This window comes from Boleophthalmus pectinirostris, unplaced genomic scaffold, assembly GCF_026225935.1.
Source record: "Boleophthalmus pectinirostris isolate CB_2022bp ecotype Guang Dong unplaced genomic scaffold, ASM2622593v1 HiC_scaffold_21, whole genome shotgun sequence".
Classification (NCBI taxonomy): Eukaryota; Metazoa; Chordata; class Actinopteri; order Gobiiformes; family Gobiidae; genus Boleophthalmus; species Boleophthalmus pectinirostris.
In genome coordinates this window covers 24,238,967-24,264,029 of record NW_026571175.1, presented here as the reverse complement: position 1 = coordinate 24,264,029, position 25,063 = coordinate 24,238,967, and the positions used below count along the sequence as shown (strand labels likewise).

The 25,063-nt window shown below is 38.0% G+C and overlaps 1 protein-coding gene and 3 non-coding genes across 4 annotated transcripts in view; 1 reads left to right on the top strand and 3 right to left on the bottom strand.

Annotated features, from left to right (window-relative positions):
- Nucleotides 1-4,385: 4,385 nt before the first annotated feature.
- Nucleotides 4,386-4,457, bottom strand: trnah-gug (transfer RNA histidin (anticodon GUG)). Its single transcript has one exon. It is a non-coding gene; the product is annotated as a tRNA-His (tRNA).
- A 565-nt stretch (nt 4,458-5,022) lies between these two features.
- Nucleotides 5,023-5,094, bottom strand: trnah-gug (transfer RNA histidin (anticodon GUG)). Its single transcript has one exon. It is a non-coding gene; the product is annotated as a tRNA-His (tRNA).
- Nucleotides 5,095-5,722: 628 nt separating this feature from the next.
- trnah-gug (transfer RNA histidin (anticodon GUG)) lies at nt 5,723-5,794 on the bottom strand. Its single transcript has one exon. It is a non-coding gene; the product is annotated as a tRNA-His (tRNA).
- A 329-nt stretch (nt 5,795-6,123) lies between these two features.
- dennd3a (DENN/MADD domain containing 3a) overlaps nt 6,124-25,063 on the top strand; it is a 44,638-nt gene continuing 25,698 nt past the window's right edge. Inside the window, exons 1-13 of the mRNA XM_055157494.1 lie at nt 6,124-6,308; nt 11,647-11,734; nt 12,780-12,926; nt 15,516-15,648; nt 16,278-16,393; nt 16,795-16,913; nt 16,989-17,100; nt 17,721-17,840; nt 18,567-18,665; nt 18,762-18,881; nt 21,284-21,399; nt 23,916-24,071; nt 24,166-24,262. Coding sequence (XP_055013469.1) covers nt 11,657-11,734; nt 12,780-12,926; nt 15,516-15,648; nt 16,278-16,393; nt 16,795-16,913; nt 16,989-17,100; nt 17,721-17,840; nt 18,567-18,665; nt 18,762-18,881; nt 21,284-21,399; nt 23,916-24,071; nt 24,166-24,262 — 1,413 coding nt within the window. The 5' untranslated portion in view covers nt 6,124-6,308; nt 11,647-11,656. The remainder of the gene's footprint in view (nt 6,309-11,646; nt 11,735-12,779; nt 12,927-15,515; nt 15,649-16,277; nt 16,394-16,794; nt 16,914-16,988; nt 17,101-17,720; nt 17,841-18,566; nt 18,666-18,761; nt 18,882-21,283; nt 21,400-23,915; nt 24,072-24,165; nt 24,263-25,063) is intronic.

Below are 25,063 nucleotides of genomic sequence, written 5' to 3'. Positions count from 1 at the left end.
CACACATTTTGAGCTTTGGAGATGTAGATAGACTAATAATGCAGAATACTCAAACATGTGTGAATGAAACAAAACACAACTCTAGATCTGTTTTTGAGGAGGTAACAACATTATAATGTGGCTTTACCTTTGAGATTCTGAGTGGTGCAAAGATGGAAATGACCTTAGTGAATGCTATATTTCCTTTACATACTATCTGAACTTGAAGTGACAGAAAACAAAATTTTAAACATGATTTCAATTATTGTCTTTACTCATATTTGTGGAGAAGTCAGATAATAATTTCTGTGTACATTTGAGGAGTTTTGCTCATTTTGACCATTTCCTAGTCAAGCTAGCGCCACCTAGTGCCTCCGCTCAGGAATCGGAATACACTAGACGATTTGCAAGAACCCCAGAAGTTGTAGACCGGCCAATCAGCAGAGAGGTGTGTGGTACAGCACAACAGTAAACAAAGCGGTCGAGATGGATGTAGACGAAGCCATACATTCTGTGCTGGCAACACTTCCCGAGATCGAGGATTTAAAGCCGAAATAAAGAGAATGTTTGGTGAATTTTATCAAGGGGAAAGACGATATTGCCCTTCTTCCTACGGGATTTGGAAAAGCTCAATATACCAGTTAGCCCCATTAGTGGCGCATTACATACGTCACGACCAAATAGCAGCGATTGGTTAAATAAAAACCTACCGTCGAGCAAATAAATCCTAATACTGTGAGGTCAGCTGGTTTCCACAAAGTGAAACTGGCTGATGAATCAGGCTAATGATTTCCAACCGAGAAGTCAAATTTTAAACCTAAAAACTGCAGACTGTGAATGTTTTTTTTGTTTGTTTGTTTTTTTGCTGAAATCTTAATTATAATTATCTTAACTGCGTTTTAGCCAAATGAATAGTCTATCTTGTCATAGGCACTTTAACCATGCATTCTGAAACTTTTCCAATGAAGGAACCATTACAAGTTTGTTCCCTTAGAGACAACTTGGCAAAGCTACTTAAGTTTAATGCCCTTCAGGGGATTCATTCCAACATTCCAGGCAAAGGGATAACATCTCCTTGGAGACAAACAGGTAGCACACCCCCCACCAGAAAAATTACATTGTACACCTTTAAACCTTTATAACTCATCCATAAATATAAAGCACACCACAGGATGATTTGGGTTAGTTTTGTTTAATGTAAGTGTATTACAGCAATTCCTCAAACTCTATCATCCTCTTGCCAATTTCAAGCCTCTTATAATCTTGCAGAAGGAAGGGCATCCAACTTAGAACCTATTCCAAATCAATCTGCAAATTACGACCGCATATTAGAAGTTTTACAATGAAGCAAAGAAGATAGATCTATTGAAACTTCTTCTTCCAATTTACTTGCAGGGTTTACTATTCAAAAAGTCTCAAAGTCTCTCTTGCATCTTAATTTAAAAAACAGCAGACCTCGTTAGAGTCACGATAATTACTATATCGATTTATCAATCAGTATATGAAAGCTGGACCAATATATTTTGAGGATCAGTAGTTATCATGTGTTTTTGCAATACTGGAAATTTTTTAATTCTTTGTTGGCTATGCAATAAGATTTGACATGCAGAATGTTAAATACATAACTTCTATGACTCATTACAGATGCAAACTAAGTACTAAAATGTGTAATTCTAAGAAGTTTAGAAATGTGTTCTGTGGTTTAAAGGTGCATTGTGTAACTTTCCTGGTGGAGGGTCTATCAAATACTTTTCTCCATTGAGATGTCATAGCTTTGTCTTGAAGTTTCTACCTTCATGGAGACCAAACCAGATCAAGTTACAGGGTCAGATCTGTGGAGAAGCAACCCTGCTCACAGTCAGAATGCCTGTTTTTCTAGGGATTTATTAGCTATAAAACCACCTGTAATTTAATAAATATAAGGTAGAGCTGTTTAATGTCATACTGTGGAACATTTGAGGCAGAGCAATGACATATCCATAAACAAGCAGGTGAAAAGTTGCATAGTGCACCTTTAAATCTTCTATATTTACTTCTGCAATATATCACACTTGAAATGTTGTTATTGTGAAAGGACAAATAAACAGCAGCATAAGAAACGACATGTCAGTTTAAACAAGTTATTATGACCACGCGTCGTGACCTTACATGAGTCAATTACGGCCCAAATGAACACTCCAGGCTCGGTTTGTCTTTGAAGTAGGCACATAAGCATTCTACATCACTCCTGCTGGGCCACTGTAGGCCCTGATCACTTCACTGACCTCAGGATACTGCAGTTCATTAGCATTTTCTTTGCTCCATGCATACAAAACACAATTTCAACTGCACCCATACCGTGTTAGAAAATGCAGATAATCATAAATTAAATATACAGTGAGGTGTATGGGGTATGGTTTTACTATGCTGAACAGGTAAGCTTTGAAGCATCAAGATATAGATAATGAATGAGTGAACCAAAGCTGGATATAAGTGCCCAAGGTGAAGTTATTTTGTCTATCCCTGCTTGAGAACTAGATATACTAAAGTCAAAACATAGATAGATAGCATTTAACTAAATAAATAATATCCACAGTGTTGTAAATGATAGATTATGGGTAAGGTGTAATGTTAAGGGGCCCATATTGAACTGTTTTCTGATATACTCTATGTTTTAATGTTGTTTCCTCATCACAAATATCTGCTGGAGCTGTGTTTTGTTCCATTAACACACAAACTATTCATATTTACGCTGAGTTCTTCTCTCATGTCATAATACATAAAGCGTTCCTCTGTGTTTTTAAATTCCATATGCCTTCACTAGCGTCATATGGATAATTTCAGCCCTGGACGTGCCAATCTTGACTGAATTAAAGGTAAAAGGTAGCTGTTAACGTGAAAACTACCATTACATGACATCACAAGGTGGACTATTTTGAGCTTTGTAGACAAACGAATAATAAAGAGTTACTCAAAAATGGATGAATGAAACAAAACTCAGTTTCAGGTATGTTTTTTGATAAAATAGAAACATTATAACATGACTTAAAGCTCACAAGAGTTAATTTTAAGTAATGTAGGACCTTTAAATGTGTATTCTACTAGACAAAATTAAGTCTTAGTTGTCTGAACAGTAAAATTTCCAAAAAATAAGAGTCAAGTTGAGGTAGCAAGTTCACTCCTGAGTCGTGTCACAAGTAGAATAGACAAACGCATGGTAGAGAGATTTGTGAGTTAATGTAGGTTAATCCGACGCTTTTAAGAGTTCAAGATACTCCACAAACTGCATTGCTTCTCCATGTGACTGGATTGGCTACGACTTCTGTGCCAGTGGGTCACTTTCTTCGCGCATATTCCAAGTTGCTGAGTCAAAATTACGCATACAATAATTTCCGACAAACATAGAAAACTTAACTTAAAGTGAAAACTGTTCTAACCATGAGTATGTAGGTTGTAAACCTGCGATGATATTACAGAGGAAACAGCCATCCTTGCGCCAGCCAGGAGTACGCAAACCTTCTATATTTTGGTGGAGCGCACGAATAACGTCAAAAACATGTTATTACTTACAGTGTCTAGGTTGTGGTCACTTCCAAGTGGTTTGTGAAGGCTTTCCCGCTGAGTTGAAGAGTTGGTAATCGATATATAGTCCTCTGGTGGTAGTTAGGGGGCTGGGAATAGCGGTATATGGTCTTTTTTCGTTCCCGTCTATCCCACTCTCTGCGCTCGGCTGTTCCTGCTTCCCTTCCTCTCTCTCTCTCCACATCCAGCATTCCAATATGGCCGCCCCTTCGGTCCACACAGAGCAGAGCCAGAGCGCACACACCGGACACACCGCAGAGAGCTCCCGGAGAGAGGAGGTCTGCCCCGGGCACAGCCGACCAAGCACCAGTCATGAATGAATAAGTGTGGGTACTTTACAGGGTGTTATTTGAGAGTTTTAAAGGGAGGTGGTTCCAGTCTTTAGATTCTTTTAGATTCACTAATGTAGCCTAAAATGTTTCTTCTTTGAAGCCTGGCTCCGTTAGGCTTTTTGAAGTTTTGTCGCTTCTTTGGTTATTAAACCTGTACACTACACTGGCTCTTTGATGTTGTCTTGTTGTTGTATATGTGTAAAGAGTTGGCCAAATAAGCTGAATACTAATGTTAATATAAAATTTGATATTGTAGACAATATTACTTAAGTTGAGATTTCTGTTTGAAACTGAAATCACTCCACATTACTCCACTTGATCGTAATAAACAGCTCTGATGCGACATCTGGCGGTGCGCGCCTCTCATTGCGAGTAACACAGGAGCAAGTGGATGATAAGATAAGGATTTGCGGTAATTACGGTTAGTGTAACTGTAACACACAATGCTACTTAAATGTAGGTCAAGATTTACCGTATACTGCGCTGTAATGAGTTCAAAACAGGGCATTGTCCTGCCGTGACCCGGATTCGAACCGGGGTTGCTGCGGCCACAACGCAGAGTACTAACCACTATACGATCACGGCGCGCCACTGACCCATGAAAAGTCTGTCTTAGCTCCAGAAGGTCCATCGTTTTTATGCATCAATACAAAGATTATAAGATTTCAAAATCAGATTTTCATCCCCAGTTCTCCCGATTTGGTCGTCAGTTAACCTCCAACTTTACACCCAACCTATTCTTCAGCAGCAGTTGACTACAGATGTAATCAGATGTAATGTAGAGGTCATGGTGCAGAGGACCCTGGGTTGAAATGACTCTGAATCATCCCTTTAAATGCGGTATAAAAATAAAAATGACTTGAATTACTTTCATTTTGAGAAACATCTTAGAAATAATAACTTAAAAAATTAAATTAAATAAATAATACATTTAAAAAACAGGGCTGAGGGAACATAGGGCTGACCCCATTGTGTGCATGACTTGTACATGAGGATTTGTGGAAAAGAACCTGGTTGAGTGGCCAGTTTTACAGTGATATGAATACTTTGAGACATTTTGATATGCTGAGTTCTCAACTTCTGTGGTAACATAACTTTTTGGGATACCACGGCCTTAATTTTTTAATTGTCCCATCAAAATTGTCCTCGATGCCGTGACCCGGATTCGAACCGGGGTTGCTGCGGCCACAACGCAGAGTACTAACCACTATACGATCACGGCTCGCTTATCATGCTGTTTTATCTCCAAAAGGTCCATCAATTTTATGCATCAACACAAAGATGAGAAGATTTCGGGATGACATTTACACATTATTTTATTAATCTTCAAAGAAACAATTTTAAAACCTGAAGATTTTTTGACCAGTATGCATCATCCTGTTGAGAATGTTTGTGACATAACCCTGTGTTCCCTCAGCCTTATGTTCCCTCATTTCCTTTACCATCAATTTGCATCAGATTTTATCCCCATTTTTCCCAGTTTGGTAGTCAATTACACCCAACCTATTATACAGCAGCAGTTGACTACAGATGTAATGTAGAAGTCATGGTGCAAAGGACCCTAGGTTAAAATGACTCTGAATCATCCCTAGAGTTTCATTTTGATAAAAATCTCAGAAATAAGAAAAATCTTAGAAATGAGGGAACATAGAGCTGACTCAATTGTGTGTATGGTTTTTACATGAGGATTTGTGGCCTATTTTATGGATAGTGGCATGATTGTTTTGAAACATTTTGATATTCTGAGTTCTCAGCTTCTATCGTAACGTAACTCTCTGGGATACACGCGATACGTTTTGATAGTACGTATTAATTTTTTACTTGTCCTATCAAAATAGTCCCCTTCTAAATGCCGTGACCCGGATTCGAACCGGGGTTGCTGCGGCCACAACGCAGAGTACTAACCACTATACGATCACGGCTCGCCACTGGACAACATGTTTACACTTGGACTTCAGTACAGTGGTAGTCTGATTAAAAATGTGGTTAGAAAGTTGTTTTTTTTTGGCTTAACACATGCAACACTTATATATTGTCTTCTAAATATGCTATTCGCCTGTGCGTAAACAAAACATGGATGTAGGCTTTTAACGCAACATGGACTCTAAACCTCCACGCCTCATACGTGAACGAGTCCATCACCTAAAAAGCGACAGGTGGGGATATTGGCTTCCTAATCTTGCCCTGCATATAACAAGTATTTTAAGTTGAAATCCACTCCACCGGAAGTACAGCTGACGAAGCCGCTGCGCTAAACTTGAGCCAAACTTTACTCCCAGTGCGCCAGTCTGTTACATTGAATCACATCGCGCTCCCAGCTGGACAAACATCAAACTTTTGCGCGTTTTCTCACTTTATTAACGGACCCATTTACACGAGGATTTACCGATGACAATTTATATCCTCTGTACGGTGGAGGTGGATCAGTAAAACCAGGTCAGTGTTAAATTTGAACTTTATAATGTCAACAATCGCGCTTGATCGTTCATAACCACTCCTGATTCATGTTGGTGAAACTTTAACTCTGATGGTTTATTTTTTGCCTCCTGAAGCCTCCTGGGCACGTGTCACTGTAAGCCTAGTTATTGCCAATGTGCGCTGGTGCAGGTAAACCACGTCCAGTTTCATATCGCTGCAGTGACACGTTCTTTGTTTTGCACAGAATGAAACAAATCTATTATCAGCAAACCGCGTTGAAGTGCGTTGATATACAGATCTGGTAACAGGCTACAGTGAGGCTATTGTGTTCAAATAAAGGTAATCTGAACAACTGACATATTTTCATCTATTGCAGAACTATGAGCCAGACGCAATTTCCCTTTGCAGAACTTTGCATGTCAACCACTTTTGTGTTGTAACCTATTCTTCTGCCACATGTGTTTTCAGTTGTCTTGCCAGCTACTTGAAATAGTTTCTGCGTTTATCTAAGTTCCCTTTGTGAAAACTATGAAGTCAGACCTGTTTTAAAGCACGTCAATTACAGCAACACGTTTTGTCCATTCCTTGTGTGCTGTGAGCTGCATGGATTCTTAATTAATACTTTGGGAAAATATGCAGTTGAATATTAAAATAGAGAAATAATCCACAGTATTGGTTAGTGTGTCACAATCAAAACTGAGCAATCAAGACCAAACCAAGGCTACAACATGGTAATAGAAACTAATTTGAGCAAAAATCTTAAAGGTGCACTATGTGACCGGCTTGTTTCTATAGATCTGTTGTTGCAGTGTGACATTAAACAGCTCTAACTTACATTTATTCAGTTACAAGTGGTTTTATAGCTTCAAAAAGTTGCCTCTCCACAGGTTTAATCTGCAATTTGTTCTGGTTTGGTCTCCATGAAGATAAAAAGTTTTAATACCATATTGTGAAACATTCCAGGTAAAGCAATAATTGATGTACTTTTCTTCATAAAAGCTACACAGTGCACCTTTGACTAGCCCAAATATTTGATTGGGAAAGGTTTTTGCTTTTATTTTCAAACCAGTGTCATACATCTATATTCATTTCCATGTGCAAGTCTTACTGCAAAACACATGCATGACTAGCACTGCTTACAGCCGTAACAAAGTGTAGTGGTTTAGTTAATGAGCAGCTCACGGAAAAAGCTTGACAAAAATAGGAGAGTTTAGGGGGAATGGACTGCTTTTATGTGTCTTTGTGAGTTTGTTGCACAGCAGGGACGGAGGTGAGCTGCCGGAAAAACCTGGGGACTTGTAAAGATGAGTTACTAGTTAAAGGTGCACTATGTAACTTCTAAGGTGGAGGGTCCGCTCCTTGCTTGGCTCCATAATGTTCCATAGTAAGGCATTAAACAGATCTCCTTTGTATTTGTTCAAATATAGATGTTTTATTGCTCAAAAATACCTCCAAAAAACATTAATTCTTACATGTGTTTTCAGGCTTGCTTCTCCATAGATCTGACCGTTAACCTGTCTCCATTGTTTATTTTTCATTCATAAGTTTATTTTCATACTGCAGAATAATCAAGGCAAAACAGTGATATCTCAGTGGAGACAACTACCAGAAAAGTTACACAATGCACCTTTAAGAGAGGCAAGACAAAAGACAGAAATAAGTCTTAATAAGTATGATTGAAAATAGTTTTTTTCTTGGTATTGGTCTGAAACAGTAATATAATAACTAATATATTAGTCAGATGTTGATTCATATCACTTGATTGCAAAGATCTGAATAAAAGAATGTGTTTATACATAAGTCTAAATGCAGATTTATTGTTAATAATATTGGTTTAATCTTACATCTCATAGCTGTTCCCAGAAAGCTTTATCTCGAATAATGAAAGTAACAGGTATCGCCCGCTGAGTTGACAGTTTTCAGTTTATTGTGATGCTGTTTTTGTGACTTAGTTGTGACTACATGTCTTTTTAATTCTGTTTTTAACATTTATCCATGTATAAAGAATGATTAAAGTTCCTTTATTACACAAAATGGATTCTCGTGAGCTTTAAGTCATGTCATAATGTTGTTATCTCATCAAAAACATACCTGGAGTCCTGTTTTGTTTCATTCTCACATGTGTGAGTAATCCTTTTATTATTAGTCTGTCTATATCTCCAAAGGTCAGGATGTGCTGTTCCACATTGTGATGTCATGTAATGGTAGTTTTCAAGTTAGCAACTCCTTTTACATTTAGTTCAGTCGACATTGGCAATTCCAGGGCTGCAATGAATGAATGAAGGTGTATGAAGGTTAAAAAAAATATTGGAGTTCTGTATTAAGTGTGCATTAACAGTGTTTTCTATTTGAGAGAAGAACTCAGCGTAAATATGCAGGATTTATATGTTAAACATGTGTGAATGAAACAAAACACAAATCCAGGTATGTTTGTGATGAGAAAACATGATCAACAGATCAAAAATAGCGCAATACAGGCTCTTTAAAGTACATTTGTAAGGTACTTTTGGGACGGAGTCTACATGGAGTAACTCTGGTGTGCACTTGGATTACTATGGTCCCCCAATTGAAAAACATGACCCACTTTTGACCCACTGTCCCATATGGTCTGCCAGACACAAGGGCACAGACAGGAGCTCAAACAGTCCCTTTAAAGGTGCACTGTGTAGCTTTTTGTTTGGGTGTCCGTCACCTACCCGTTTCTATGGATACATCTTTGCACTGCCTGGAATGTTCCACAGTATGACATTAAACAGTTCTTCCTTACATTTATTAAATTGCATTTGGTTTTACTGCTCGAAAAACAAGCATTCTGGGTGAGCAGGGTCGCCTCTTCACGGATCTGACCTGTAACTGATCTACTTAAGGTCTTCATAAGGACAGAAAGGTTAAATACCATACTGTGAAACATTCCAGACAAAGCAATTACAGTAAAGCCTTTGACAGATCCTCCACCAGAAAAGTTACACAATGCACCTTTAATATGAATCTAAGATGAGATGACTGTACTCATGTGGGCTGTTATACTCACTGTTGCAATAGCTCTGCGTGACCACACCAGTTTTACAAGCTAATACTGTGCTGGCCCTCATTTCCTGTATGCTTACTGTTACTTTGATGACTTACTGTTCAGACTAATAAAGTTTTGGTCGGCAGGATGCAGTAGCTGTTTTTTTCTGTGCACCAGTGAAGCGTTTAGTTTTCAGTTACATTTTTGACAATATTACCTACCTTGGCATAAAATTTACCTAAAGCAGCGATAAAGCAGAAGTACTGACCAAAACAGAGCACACCAAAAGCAGGTCGCACTCAGGAATGTTCTCCAGTTTATTAAAGGTCCTATATTTCACCAAATTGATTGATTTTAGCCATGTATCTCCACTGGTATCACCACAAAAACATACCTGGAGTTGTTTTGTTTCATTCACACATGTTTGAGCAATCCTTTATTCTATGTCTGTCTACATCTCTAAAGTTCAAAATGCACTGTTCCACCTTGTGATGTCATGTAGTGGTAGTTTTTAGGTTAACAGCTACTGAGTGTTTTCTGTTTAAAAAAAACAGCCTAAATATGCAGGGTTTGTGCGTTAAACATGTGTGACTGAAACGAAAAACAACTCCAGTTATGTTTGTGATGAGGAAACAACATTATAACATAGATCAGACAATAGTGTAATATGTACCCTTTTAAAATAGGCTTTTGCACTACTATGTTAGACCACTTTGAGCATTTTAAAGGTGCACTGTGTAACTTTTCTGGAGAGGGTCTGCAACCAGTGTGTCTCCATGGAGATGTTAATACTTTGGGTTACATTCTCCACAGTATAGTATTGAAATAATCTGTCTTGCATTTATTATTTATAGCTCAAAAATATCTTAAAAAGTGTTCATTCTTACTGTAATTAGGGATGTAGCAATAACTAAAATATCATATCGTATTGTCCAAGGTCTCACAATAATAATAATGGACCATCAAAATATCTCGAATTACAAGTCTCTTCACTTAAATTAATAGTTATGGTGCAGCAATAGCTAAAAAAAAAAAAAAAAGAGGGAACTACATAGACCATGTTCCTTTGCTCCATTACAGTGCAGACAACATGAAGAACTGTTGGATTTAGTCATTTTAAGGCATTTTAAGAGGAAAAAGTAGCATATTAACAGTTTTGTTAACATCCACAAAATGTTCCAATAAATATCGTACTGTGAGATGTATATCAAGAAACTATTGTACCGAGAGATTTGAATATTGTTACATCCTTAATTGTAATGACCAAGTTATGAATTTAGGGTACGTTCAAACTTATAAACACACAACAACAAAACTGGGACTTAACTCGAATAAACCTGGACCAGACCAGAACAAAATCAGGTCTAGAACTGGACCAAAACAAATCTGCATAAGGACTCAAACTACGGCTCAAACCAGGGCCAAACTAGGCCAAGTGCAGACTTGACCTAATATGGGATATTGAGAAATAGCGGGTTGAATGTAGGACATGATCTAATGGTTCCTGTAAGGTTATCTTCAGTCATATGTTAGTTTATTGTCATTTGCATTAGAGCTGTGCACTTGTAAATGAGTCACTAAGAAAAAAATCATCGTTTTATAATGCTTTCCTGGTTCTGTTCCTGATTATTTGAGTGAAGTTTTCCTTTTGGCTTGTCCCTACAGGTTGGGTAACATCAGATAGTCATCATCTGTTTGCGGCATCTTGCAAAAAATTCAAAACTAAATGTGGTTTTACATCTGTTACACCCAAATTGTGGAATTCTCCTCCCCTGATCTGAGATGAGTTAGTCGCTTCACAAAGAGCGCAAAATCTCACTTTATTGACAGGCTTTTGCTTTTATATTTACATATTACACATTATTTTGTTGTGGTATTGTATTTAATAAACTTTTTTTTGCATCGGTTTTATTTAATATATTCCTGTAACTCAAAAACACTTCACAAAAAAAGACAGGGCAGACAAAACAAGTAGCGAGGAGTCATTTGTGGGGGTTGTAGACTATGAGGAAAAGATGAGTTTTGAGCTTTTTTTTTTTTTTTTTTTTTTTTTTTTGGAAGGTGTTTATTGACTGATGTAGAGGGGAAGTTGCAGAAGGTGGGGGTAGTCTCCCAAGGGCTGGTGTTTTCAGAGGTGGTGGGAAGGCGGTGGAGCTTGACAAGATCTGTGAGGTATGGAGGGTTTTATAGGTGATCAGGAGAATGTTGAAATTACTGTGCTTTTGGATGTGGAGCCAGAGGAGTCATAAATTAGCTTTGAATCTATTTACTTTACTATGTAGTACTGTGGTGTAGTAGTATTGACGTTTGTACCAACCTATAAATGCATGCATATTTTTGTTATAGGGAGTGTGTGATGGAGCTTCCGTCTGGACTCCTGGAGGCCTGTGTGGTGGTGGGAGCCTCCAGTGATAAACTCCGGGACATTTACCAGGTAAAACAGTACACATTTGCATTTCTATTTAAATACGGATAACATATTCACATACGGAAACATATTCATAAGGAGGGCTGAAGGCTGGTGGTCTAAACCAGCGCTGGGAACAAGTCATTATTTTGCAAGTCTCAAGTAAGTCTCAAGTCTTTGACCTTAAGTCTGAGTCAAGTCCCAAGTCAAATACAGGCAAGTCCAAGTTGAGTCTTGAGTCACTGTCCCAGAAGTCCAAACCAAGTCCAAGTCATTTGCTTTGAGCCTCAAGTCATTTCAAGTCTATATGAATTTTAAACAAAATTGTGCTTAAAAGGTCATGGTATATTTATATATTAGTATTTCTATAGTTGTAGAAACGGTCATTTTTCCTTTTTAAATGTCTTGACAAGATCTTTCGAATCATTATGGTCAGTATAGAAATAATTCAGATTTAAAAGTGTTTACAAAGGATCATGTTCTATGTAGTTCCCTCTGTTTTACTCTATTGTAATGCATATTACTGTAGTACATTTGAGTATCACAGTACTTCAGTTTCATCCAAAGTAACAAACGGAGAAGTGGGAGGGACATATTCCAGTGTGTTCCTTTAAAATTAAGCTCTGTGTTTATCAACTGTAAAGAGAAAAGTATTTTCTAAAAACATATATATATTTAGGAGAATCATCAAGTCTTCTCAAGTCACAGGCCTCAAGTCCGAGTGAAGTCCCAAGTCTTAGTCCATTTTACCAAGTCAAGTCTCAAGTCCTAAAATTAGTGACTCAAGTCTGACTCGAGCCCAAAATATGACTTGCACGTCTGGTCTAAACCGCTAGTCTTTCAGTTCATACGATGTGATGTTATTGAGATTAAAGTTATAGAAACACAAAAGCTACTGCCTTTCATCATTTGGGGCAGTTCTGTGGGAGGATCCTGGCTCTTGTTTGGACACCCCTGCCTTAGAACATTTTTTTGGTTTTAGTTTTATTTTGCTAACATGGCTTGCCACAGTGACTTGCCCCACACTGGCAGAATAAAACTGTGTTGTAATGCAAGTTTGTTTTGGTTTCAGATTGTTCAGCAGAGTAAATCCAGTGAGTTCCCCTCTCTGGAAGCTGAAGTGCTACAGGTTCATGCCCCTCCATTTGTGTCCAAGGAGACAAACTCCAGCCAGCCAGCGTTCAGTCGTGTGCAAAGACGAAAGAGTTTCATTAAGAAGGTAACTTTGGGTATATACAGCACAGTTTTAATAATGCATTTTCTGAAATTGAAAACCATTTTGGATTGAATGAGTGCACCAATTATTAGATATATATTTGTATTGTATTATATTTTATTTACTCGTCATTAGGAATGGGACAAGATCTCTTGAGACAAAATTGCCACAAGATTGTGCACACATGAGAAAAATGATCTCGTGAGATTTTTCCCCCCCGAATTTACATTTGGCTTGGACTAAAAAAAGAGTTAAGAGCTGTAGTCTCAAAAAGCAGGACTACAATGATTACCAAAGCGTTACATAAAATAAATAAAACTAGCGAAGCCAAAATTGTGAAATGGATTGCACTACCCATTTATTACAAATTATGTACAAATCTCAACTTGTCTCATTTTAATGGCCTCAGTCTCGTTAAAATTGCGTCTCGCCCCACCCTTACTAGTCATTTGTCTTTTATGTTCACTAATTTTGTATTAATTTTATTGATTAAACCTTTTAACATATTGATATATTTATTTGATTTTTTTTTTTCTAACTTTTTTATTTCAAATATGGACTAGTAGAATGAACTAAAGTTTTGTGTCTTTTTTCTGGCTTTTATATTTGTACTGTGTTTTTTTTATTAGAAAATGCACTACAGACTTATTGTGACATATGTAGGTGTAAGTCTTGTTAGTGATTTTAAACTTGATGCTCAGATTATTTTTTTTGTTTGTTTGTTTTTTTCAAATTCGTCAAGTGGCTTAAGTTAAACCTGTTCTTTCACGGCATCACCTGGAGATCCTCTTAATCCACGCTTTTGTCACTAACCGCTGAGACTATTGTAATGCACTTTATACTGGGCTTAACCAAACATCACTCGCATGGCTGCAACTTGTCACATCACGGCCATTTTAAAGGTGCATTGTGCAACTTTTTGGTAGAGGGACCATTAAACGCTTTTCTGCAGGGACATGTTATTGCTTTGTTTCACAGTATGGCATTAAACTTTTCTAGCCTTCATGTCTGTTTTTGTAGCTATTTTTGAGCTATAAAACCACCTGTAATTGAATAAATGTAAGGTAGAGCTGTTTAATGTCAAACTGTCGAGCAATGACATATTAACTGAAACAAGCAGATGACCAGTGTTGGGAAGGTTACTTTTAAAATATATTCCCCTACAGATTACAGATTACATGCACAAAAATGTAGTTTGTAACGTAATCCTTTAAATTACTTAAAGTGAGTAATGTAATCTGAATACTTTGGATTACTTGATATTGTCATGCTTTTTAAAATTACATGAATATAGCAACCACATCCTGAAAATTCATGTTCTTCAAAATCTCTGTTGAGCCCAAGTCTCCATGAACAGGCATTTGTTTGCTGTGGAGTAGCAAATACTAGGATTTTAACATCAGAAGTTTTGTCTGTTTAAAGACAATAAAAAGCCCAGTCTTTCCTTAACCAGATTAAAAATATTATTGATAGAGAAATGTTTTCAATATGAGATCAGTGCTGCCTTAAAGTATGTCCATCCTACTGTTAGGTGTCATATTGTTTAGTTCTGTTTTAGTCCTGGTTTTAGTCATGGTTTACTCCTGGTTTTAGTCCTGGTTTTAATCATGGTTTACTCCTGGCTTAGTCCTGGTTTTAGTCCTGGTTTTGTCCTGGTTTAGCCCAAAATGTCAAAACAGGAACATACCGTCACGTAATCCATTTATTTCAACAAAGTAACTGTAATCCAATTACCACTCATTGAAACTGTAACTGTATCTGAATACAGTTACTCATAAATTGTACTCTGATTACTTAACGCCGGTACATGTAATCTGTTACTCCCCAACGCTGCAGGTGACGGACCCCCAACCAGAAAGTTACATAGTGCACCTTTAACGTCCTTGCGCTGGCTCCCTGTCTCTTATCAAATTGCTTTTAAAACCCTTCTACTTTTTTAAATGCCTCCATGGTTTTACTCCTCAATATCTGTCTGTCCTGCTTCAGCCCAGGTCAGTAGATGAGATATTTTTTGCCGTTCACTGAGATATTTTATTACTTATTTCTATTTTTTTTATTCTTACTTGTACATATAGTATACATTTATATAATTATGCCTTATTTGCCTGCAGAATTTCTTATTACCATTTATATTTTTCTCTTTGTTTATTATAATATTTTCTGATATGTGAGCTACTGTGTCCAAGTAATTTCCCTTGTGGATCAGTAAAGTTTGTCCAAGTCTAAGATCACTCCTTTGGTCCCAAAATCAAAGAGAAAACTTAGAGGGGGCCGCTCCAATCTTTTCCAAAACTCTGGAATGCACTGCACCTTAGGAAGTCTACGTCACTTTTGGTTTAGAAATCAGCTCAGAACAGCTTAAAACTCACCTGATCCTTTTAGCATTTGATTGTTGTTGTTGACTTTATAGTGTACATGTGTATTTTTAGAGTTTTTGTGTTTTTTAGTGTCTGTTTTTTTTTGTGTTTGTGTCTATTTTAGTGCCATTTATAATTATTGTTATGTTTTGCTCTTTTGTCAGCTGTGCATTACAAATAAAGTTGTATTATATTGGATTGTGTATAAATATAGTGTATTTAATTTCCATTATAGAAAAGGCGTGAACGAACAGAAACTGTGTCTAATGGAGAATCTTCAAATCGAGCTGAAGTTTCTTCGGTAACGGAGGACATCAGCGTTCCCAAAGACCTCGATCTCATTGCTTTACCTCAGCTGTGTTTTCCAGGTAAAATTACTGCTATCCTTCATGCTGTACAGTGTTGGAAGAAGTACTCCATTTTGATACTTGAGTAACAATACAGATACCAAAAAATGCTCAAATAAAGCTTAAGTAGATTTTTTTTTTTTAACTTATACTAATACGTAGAGTAAAAAGTAAAAGTATTTCATGCAGACTTTGAGATCTAATAAAACGTCAAATGCAGAGATGTTGATAATGATTTTTGCTGTTTTTTTTGCTCAAACCATGAACATGTTAAAAATAAACCCTCAGGCTTTTCGGCAGGTTTCAGATAATCATTTTAAAAAGTACTTTTAACTTGTCAGTCCGGTGCAAATATGTAGCAGAGTAGAAAGTAAAGACAAAAAAAAGTTAAAAAATAAACTAACAAACAAACAAGCAAACAAAAAAGTATAGATACATACTCTCAAATCTACTCAAATCTAGTGACATAAAAGTAAACTGTAAATTCTACCACCTCAATTTCTTACTTAGTATAGTACTTTACTACTTTTACATTCTACCACTGATGCTATAATACCGCCGCTGCATATATCTATACAAAGACCAAGCATATTTTATTTTAGCACTAACTAGTTTTTCTTGCATGTTTCTCTGTTCCGTCTTTGAAATAGGTGGTCTTCAATTGGCCAGTGAGCAAAAAGAAGACACTTACCACTTCCTGGTTTTTACCGACTTGTTTGGAAACCGAACCCATGGAGTGGTGGCTCAGTACTACAGGGCTGTACAGGTTAGTATGAATACAGTAATTACTCTCTTTGTATGAAGCAATTGATACTTTGCAGTGACATCATGACATCATGCTGGGGGTGTGCAACCTGTATGCATATTGGCGGTATTTTCACCAGTTGCCATGGAGACACGATGCACACATTTGCAAACACAACCAGATAGAAATGAATGTCAAGAAAAAATACAAAATGGATTTAAGGAACACATTTTCAGAATACTGTGATCAATACGAGTTCATGGTCTTGTTGAGGTGTTGCCAAAACAAAATTGACATGTTTAACAGCACAAATCATTTCTTTCTGGTCAAACTGTGTTAAAATAAAGCTCAGATTAAAGTCTCGGACAGCGCAGAGCCTACAAGCTATAAAATATAAAACTAACAATATATTTGTATCATAGGCTTGTCAGGAGAATGGTCACAGATGGAATTCAACCAAACATCGTCTTTTCACTCCCTTTGCAATCTGTGTCATCTCCAAGTTCCCCTATTACAACGCTCTGAGAGACTGTTTATCATGGTAAGACTCATTTAATATTGATGTCGTCTTAAGATAAGCCTCCTTATTGTGTTACTAAAATGCTTTGTCATTCAGTCTTCTGGTCCAGCTGCGGCCGGCCCGACAGTCAGATTTTGAAGAGAAAATCAAAGAGTTTTCTGCAAAATTATCACTAGTCCCATTACCGCCTCCAGGACAGCTCCATGTGGTAAAGATCCATATTTTCTTTTTTTTTCTATATTACACAAAATGGATCATTGTGAGCTTTTAACCATGTTATAATGTTGTTATCTTCTCAAAAACACACCTGGAGTTTTGAATTTGCTAACTGTGCAGATGTGGAGAAAACAGGATTGTGTGACTTGTTTTGATGTGAAGGGGGAATTGAGGTGAAAGTTAAAAATGACGCCAAGGTTTCTGGCAGCAGGGGTGATGCTGGGAGCGAGAGGGCCAAGACTATTGATGATACGGAAGGTGAATTGGGGGGAAATTATTAAAATGATTTCAGATTTGGGACTGTTGAGTTGTAGAAAGTTCTGTGCCATCCAACTGTTCACGTCATTGAAGCAGTTTAACACAGTTTAACACAACAGCCAGACAGAGTGGAAAGAAGAACTCAGCCTAAATATGCAGAGTTTGTGTGTTAAACATGTGTGACTGAAACAAAACACAACTCCAGGTATGTCTGTGATGAGGAAACAACATTACATATTATTGATCATAAAATAGCATAATATGGGCCTTTTACAACTTATTACAACTTAATAATAATTATAACTTAATACAACTTTTTATTAATATCATGTTTTTTTTTGTTTTGTTTTTCAGTCGTTCAACCTTCAACCTCTCCAAGTGGTCCTTCCGTCCAGAGAGGATCAGGACAGTCCTGTTATAGACCTTGACCTCCATCTTCCTTTTCTTTGTTTTTCTCATGCAACTTTACTGCAGGTAATTGAGAACATATTACAATCCTACCTGTTTTTGTCATTACAACATTGCAATTGTTTAAAAATATGCCTGATACTAAACAATATATAGTCTATGTCTCAAAGGCTGTATACTGGTATATACGTAAATGGACATAGCTAACCCACTAACTGCTGCATGCCAAATAAGAAGTGACCATGGGCATGCTTCCAGCTCCACTGACTGGATCTAGTTCACTTTGTATTGAGAAAATGTTACCCCTCTATCTGTAACTGTTGCTGTCAGGCTGCTCATTTTGGACTTAAAATGTTTGTATTAACCACCTACATGATCCTAGTGTTTTTATTTCATATTTCTTAATATGGAGCTGGCTCCAAATTCGCTCCTATAACTGCAAGCCTCATGAGTTTCATTTGACTGGATCCAAATGCCAAGGGAGTATACAGTCTATGCTATGTTTACAGTCTTGTACTAAACTATAGGTACATTTTTGCCGCGAAGCAGTTGGTTATAAAAAGGGCGCAAAGAAACATACTTAGGTTTAGTTGACATTTTTTGAAAGAACAATACACAAAAGTAAATACAAAAATAAAATCAGTAAATTCCAATGTTATGTGACGGTATAAGATGTTTTCATCAATAGTCAAAAACTTCAAATGGCCACTTATTTCTTGTTATTTGTCCTATCCTATTTAATAAACTCATTAAACTGGGAGCTACAAACACGTTTTATTTCTCTTTCTTTAGATCCTCTCCTGCCTCCTTCAAGAACAAAGGATGGTTTTCTTCTCCTCTGACTGGTCCAGATTAACTCTAGTGGCTGAAAGTCTACTCATATATCTGCAGGTCAGCCAACAGCACTTTCATTTAGATCAAATTTACATCAAGGCCTATGTAATGTTATTAAACGTGCTTTTATAATGTGTTTGTGTCCTCTCTTAGCCTCTGTCCTGGCAGCAGCCCTATGTCCCTGTACTGGCCAGGGGAATGCTGGATTTCCTCATGGCTCCCACTGCTTTTCTTATGGGCTGTCACGTCTGTCATTTTGAAGAAGTGGCTGCAGTGAGTTTCCTGTTCACATAAAACCACAAACCACAAAGACATATTGACATTGTAGTGATATTTAAACTTTTAAAGGTGGTCATAGAGGTCATGGTGAAGTTTTGCCTTTGTCAAACACATACTTGAAGTTGTGTTTTGTTTCATTCACACATATTGTAACACACAATCCATGCATATTTAGACTCGAGTTCTTCTCTCAAGCAGAAAACAACCACCTTGTGATGTCATGTGGTAATAATGGTGTTCTCTACTTTGTTTTTAAACTCCATGCATCTTCACTATAGTCATGTGGATAATTTCAGCCCTGCAATTGCCATACTCTCCTGACGAAAAGGTCAAATGTAGGCGTTAACTTGAAAATTGCTACTACTTCATGACATCACAAGGTGGAACAGAGTATTTTGAGCTTTGGAGATGTAGACAGACTAATAATAAATGGCTATTCAAATGTGTGAATGAAATAAAACACAACTCCAGGTGTGTTTTTGAGAGAGGAGCAACATTTTTACACAGGTTAAAGTATATTTTGCAACAAAGGACCTTTAAACTAAACCCTGTTTCAAGATAGCAACAAAAACACCTTTAACACGATATAGATCAGTTTAATGCCATACGGTAGAACATTCCAGGCAAAGCTGTAACATCTCCACAGTTCCACAGTGCACCTTTTAATTCACAAAATATTTCCTGATCCGGCGTTCGTGTTGTTGCGTAATGTTAACAGATTATATTTTAAAGCTTTGATTCATGTAATTTTCATCTCCGTTGTGACTGCGCCCCAGTTTGCACAAAGGGCCCAGACAAAGATGGACAATCCAGCAGGGATCTTGTACAATGAGTTGTGACATTTAGTAAATGTTAGTATGCAGTCAGTGTAATACAATATGCATGCACATAAGAACTCTTCTTGCAAAACAGTGAAAATGATTTTTTTTAAAATGCACATATAACAGATCTTTAGAATTTCACTAGTTTTTCAACTCAAATATTATTATGTTTAGTTATTATTTGATCTCAAATTAAGTTATCTTTGAGATCTAAAATGCTACATACCACATTTTCCAATTTGTGTTTTTGTCTAATTGTAAATAGGGGTGTAACAATAACTGAAATATCGTGATATCCTATCGCCCAAGTTCTCACAATAATATCGTGGACCATCACAAAATATCGAATTACAAGTCTCTTTGCTTAAATTAAGAGTTATCTTGCAGCAATAGCAAAACAAAGACAGAGGGAACTACATCGACCATGATCCTTTGCTCCATTTCAGTGACTACATGAAGAAATAACAGTTCTGAGCACTTTTAAGTCTTAGTTCTTTGGATTAAGTCTTGTCAAGGCATTTCAAGAGGAAAAAGTAGCATATTAACAATTCTGTTAGCCTCCAGAAAATATCGCAATAAATATTGTACCGTGACGTTATTGTATCATGAGACTTGGATATCGTTACATCCCTAATTGTAAAGTATGTTTCTGTTGTCTTTGTATTATCTTTATTTTATTGAGTATGGAACGGACTGGACCAGGACTGGACCAGGACTGGACCAGGACTGGACCAGGACTGACCAGGACTGGACCAGGACTGGACCAGGACTGGATCAGGACTGAAACAGGACTGAGTGTCGGGATGGGCCTGGAGGTGCACCCGCGTAAACTGTCGGGTGATCAGAACTGAGACCGGGACCAGACCGGGACCAGACTGGGACTGAGACCGGGGACTGAGACCGGGGACTGAGACCGGAGACTGAGACCGGGGACTGAGACCGGGATCAGACTGGGACTGAGACTGGAACTGAGACCGGGACTGAGATCGGGACCATGTTGCTTAAAGTTGTATTATGTAACTTTTTGCTGGAGGGTCTGTCAAACACTTTTCTCCATGGAGATGTTAATGCTTTGTCTGGAATGTTTCACAGTATGGCAATAAACCTTTCTATCTTCATGGGAACTAAACGAGACCAAGTTACAGGTCAGATCTGTGGAGAGGTGACCCCGCTCAGTCAGAATGCCTGTTTTTCTAGCTGTTTTTAAGCTATAAAAACACTTGTAATTTAATAAATGTTAAGTAGAGCTGTTTAATGTCATACATGGAACAGTGCCAATATCTGCTTTTTTAATGTGAAAAAAGTCAAATTGGTTCAAAATAAATCATGAAATAAACCGGTCTTAGCTTCAAATGTGATAAAATCCTGTAACTGTATTGTGTAGATGTGCACTTTTAAATCAAACACTGCTTTCACTCTGTCCAAAGCCTTCAGCAGCAACCCGAGTATGTTTAAGTAATTGCGTTGAGGTTGCATTTTAAACAGTGGCTGCATTTATCACTGTTCTGACTGTACACAATGCTCAGTGTTAAACCCATCAGATAAATGGCTGTCTTTGTCGTTTCTTGCTCACAGGAGACAGAGGACCTCATCTTGGTGAATGTCGATGAGGGCGTGATTCAGTCATCCTGGTCTGACAGCATTGAACTCCCAGCTGTCCCTTTGCACGCTGCCGAGAGCTTTATTTCAAGGTGTTTTTAATGTGGTCATGTGTTTTAAAGGTTGTATGGAGGATTTTTTTTTGTTTTTTTTGTTTCAAGTTGTCAATGATAGCATTATAGAGGTGCAGTAGCCTTGTAATTATGATGACCAAAAAAAAGAGAATAAAATTCATCAACTCTGGACGTGGTGGGGCCAGCTAAACATTTGCCAATAGATAACGACACGGCCTCGTTATCTGTTAGCTGACAGGCTATCAATCAAACTCCCTACGTTTCTAGCGTAACTGACCTGCCTGCGCGCCGCCGGTACGTGGTTTACGTACGCCTGTCACGCAGTCCACAGACGCAAGACGCACAGACGCTGTTTACTCCACCAATGCAACAGTTCTTAGCGGCTTTTTTTGACCTATATCTTCCTCGCAGTTAGCACAAAGTTTGTTGCAATGGCAGACAAGAATCCAGGAGCAGTTAGCCGCAAAAGAAAGTCCGTTTTTGAGGTCGCTGAAAGAAGAAGACAAGGGGAAAAGCAGCGAAGCCAAACTAAGGTGATTCTTGTAGATTCATTCCAGCGATGGCGCGACTGAAGCAGACGCAGGGTCTAAAGACTGACGCATTGGTCGCCAAATTACTCCTGGACAGGTAACTTCTGCTTATTATGAAAACGTACTTTATTTCCAAGAGCTAGTCAAACGTTTTTCAGGACACGAAAGCGATATCCTATGTCTGAAAACGTAATTTTCAAGGCAAAGAAAGAGTCCGCTTGCTGCTGCGTGTTGTAGCTAGTTCATTCGCACTGAATCTCCGCGCAACCTTCTCTGCTCCCCTTTCCTACTCCTGTCCCCGCTGCCCGTTCCGCTCTTCCCCTTCTCCTCACTTCTACGGGCACGGAATCTCCGCGCACCGCTCCCCTCTCCTCTCTCCTCTCCCCTCTCTCTCTCCTCTCTCCCTGCTCCGCTCTTCTCCCTGCTCCTCACTTCTCGTCCGCGAACGAAATGTCCGCACACCCGCTCCTCACTTCTCCGCCTTGCCTAACCAACACTGTAGTTAGTTGTTTACAAGTCATGTGCAGCTCACCGGCTGTAAACAAACCTGTTTCTGGCGTAGTGAGGAGGCGGGAGAAGGCGTTTCTACGTAGGGAGCTGTAGGGGAGGGGGGGTGGTTTCACGCATGCGCAACATTTGAAAAAGGACAAACAGTCGCTGGATTTCTCGTTCCTTGGAAAATCCTCTATACAACCTTTAATCTAATTTTAAACAGTACACACATGTTTACTAATTAGCCGATTCTATATACAGGGAATTATGAGGTTTGTGAGTCAAGCGTCAAGGAAGAACTCAAATCAAAGGGCCCTTATGAATCCATGTATCATTTGTTCATTAGTTTTTCAAAATAAAACCAAAAATAACAAAATGGAAAAAAAAAAAAAACTTCATTATTTGTCTCCACAACCAAAATGAAAAAAACAAGTAATGATTTGTTTTTTCAGTTTTCAATTTTGTGCTTAAATGAATAATGGAAAAAACGTTTCTCGTTTCCATGACTTAAACTGCGATGCCGGACTTTTGCGCCGCATATGGACTGAACCAGGACTAAAACAGGACTGAGTGTTGGTATGGGCCCGGAGGTGTGCCCACGTAGACTGTCAGGTGATCAGGACCAGACCGGGACTGAGACTAGGACTGAGACTAGGACTGAGACTAGGACTGAGACTGGACTGGGACTGGGACTGGGACTGGGACTGAGACCGGGACCGAGACTGAGACCAGACCAGGACCGGGACTGAGACCGGGACTGAGACCAGGACTGAGACTGGGACCAAACCTGGACCAGACCGGGACTGAGACTGGGACTAGACCAGGATTAGACCGGGACTGAGACCGGAACCTGGTTTAGTCCTGATTGAATCCTGGTTCAGTTTGGCATCGCTGATTAAGTCATGGAAACAGGAAACAGCCGTTATCCGTTTTTTTCCATTATTCATTTAAACACAAAATCGAAAACTGAAAAAACTAAAAGTGTTTTTCATTTTGGTTTAGGAGACAAATAATGAAGAAAACAGTTGCTTTTTCGTTTTCTTATTTTTGGTTTTATTTTGAAAAACAAATGAACGAATGATACACAAATTCATATTACTGATCTGATCTGTGTTATGATGTTGTTTCCTCATCACAAACAAACCTGGAGTTGTGTTTTGTTTCATTCACACGTGTGTAACTCACAAACCCTGCATATTTAGGCTTTGTTCTTTTCTCAAACAGAAAACACTCTGTTCCACCTTGTGATGTCATGTGATAATACAGCATTTTCACTGCATGATATTAATCTTCGCTTAAGGAAAAGTAGATTATGGGTGAACATATATTTAAAGATGCACTGGGTCACCTTTCACACAGTTACTTTTTACTGGAAATAGTTTGTGAGTCAAGGATCAAGGCAGAACTATAATTAAAAGTCTTGAAAGCATGTTACTTAATAAAGCTCTATTGACTCATTGCAGCCAGTTAGGAGAGTATGACTTGTGTTTTTTTTTTTTGTTCTGTTTTCAGAGTGGAGAGTCTTCAGATTCACTATGATTTAGAGCTGTGCCATCTTGGATCAGGGACAGACGTGAACGTGATAAGGACCCAGCGCAGAGACTGGCTGCGGAGACTCAACACTCAGATACAAAACATCGCACTCGAGCTGGTTGTCAACATCTTCAAGTATGAGTTCTGTGGGGAATTTCTGGAGTGGCCTTAAAGTAATCAAGTAATCATTAAAATTGCTATAATTTTTGTCTTTTGATTTTTTTATTAGGGGTGTCCAGGACTTCCTTAACCATGAGCACAGAGTTTTCAACAGTGAAGAGTTTCTTAGGACCCGTGAACCAGCCGACCAACTATTTTACAAGAAGGTATTACATAATAAAGGAAATGATCAAAACCAAGCCTCTTTCAGTATTATGAGCAAATAATGTCACTATTTTTACGACACCTATAAGTAGCAGCAGATTATTTATAGCCTTAGTTTTTCATTAGTAATGTTTTGTGATCAATGTTTTAAAATATAATGTTTATTTATTACGCCATTTTCTGTTGTGTTATGTTTTGTTTCATTTGCACAACTCCTGCATATTTAAGCTGAGTTCTGCTCTCAAACAGAAAACACTCTGTTTCACCTTGTGATGTCATGTGGTAATACAGGAAGTGCTCCACTGTGTTTTTAAACTCCATACACCTTCACTAGAATCATTTGGATGTCTTCAGACCTGGTATTGCCAATCTCTGCTGAACAAAAGGTATAAATGTAGCTGTTAACTTGAAAACTGCCACTACATGACATCATAAGGTGGAACAGAGCATTTTGAGATTTGGAAATGTAGACAGATAATTCAGGATTGCTCATGCAAGTGTGAATGAAACAAAACACAACTGGAGGTCTGTTTTTGAGGAGGCAACAACATCATAACAAGGCTAGAACACAAGAGCCAATTCTGTGTAATAGGTTAAAGAGGTCAGGTTCTGAAAGCAGAACAAGCACCCATAACAGCTTGGTTTTATTTTCTCGGTAACACTTTATTATTTTCTCGGGTACACTTACTTATCTAACTACCTGCTAATTAGCATAGTTGTAGATGTTTAATTTGTAATTAATTAGTATTTATTCAGCCTTTATTAATGTCTAATTGCCCATAAGATTATTCTGCTATTAGTTA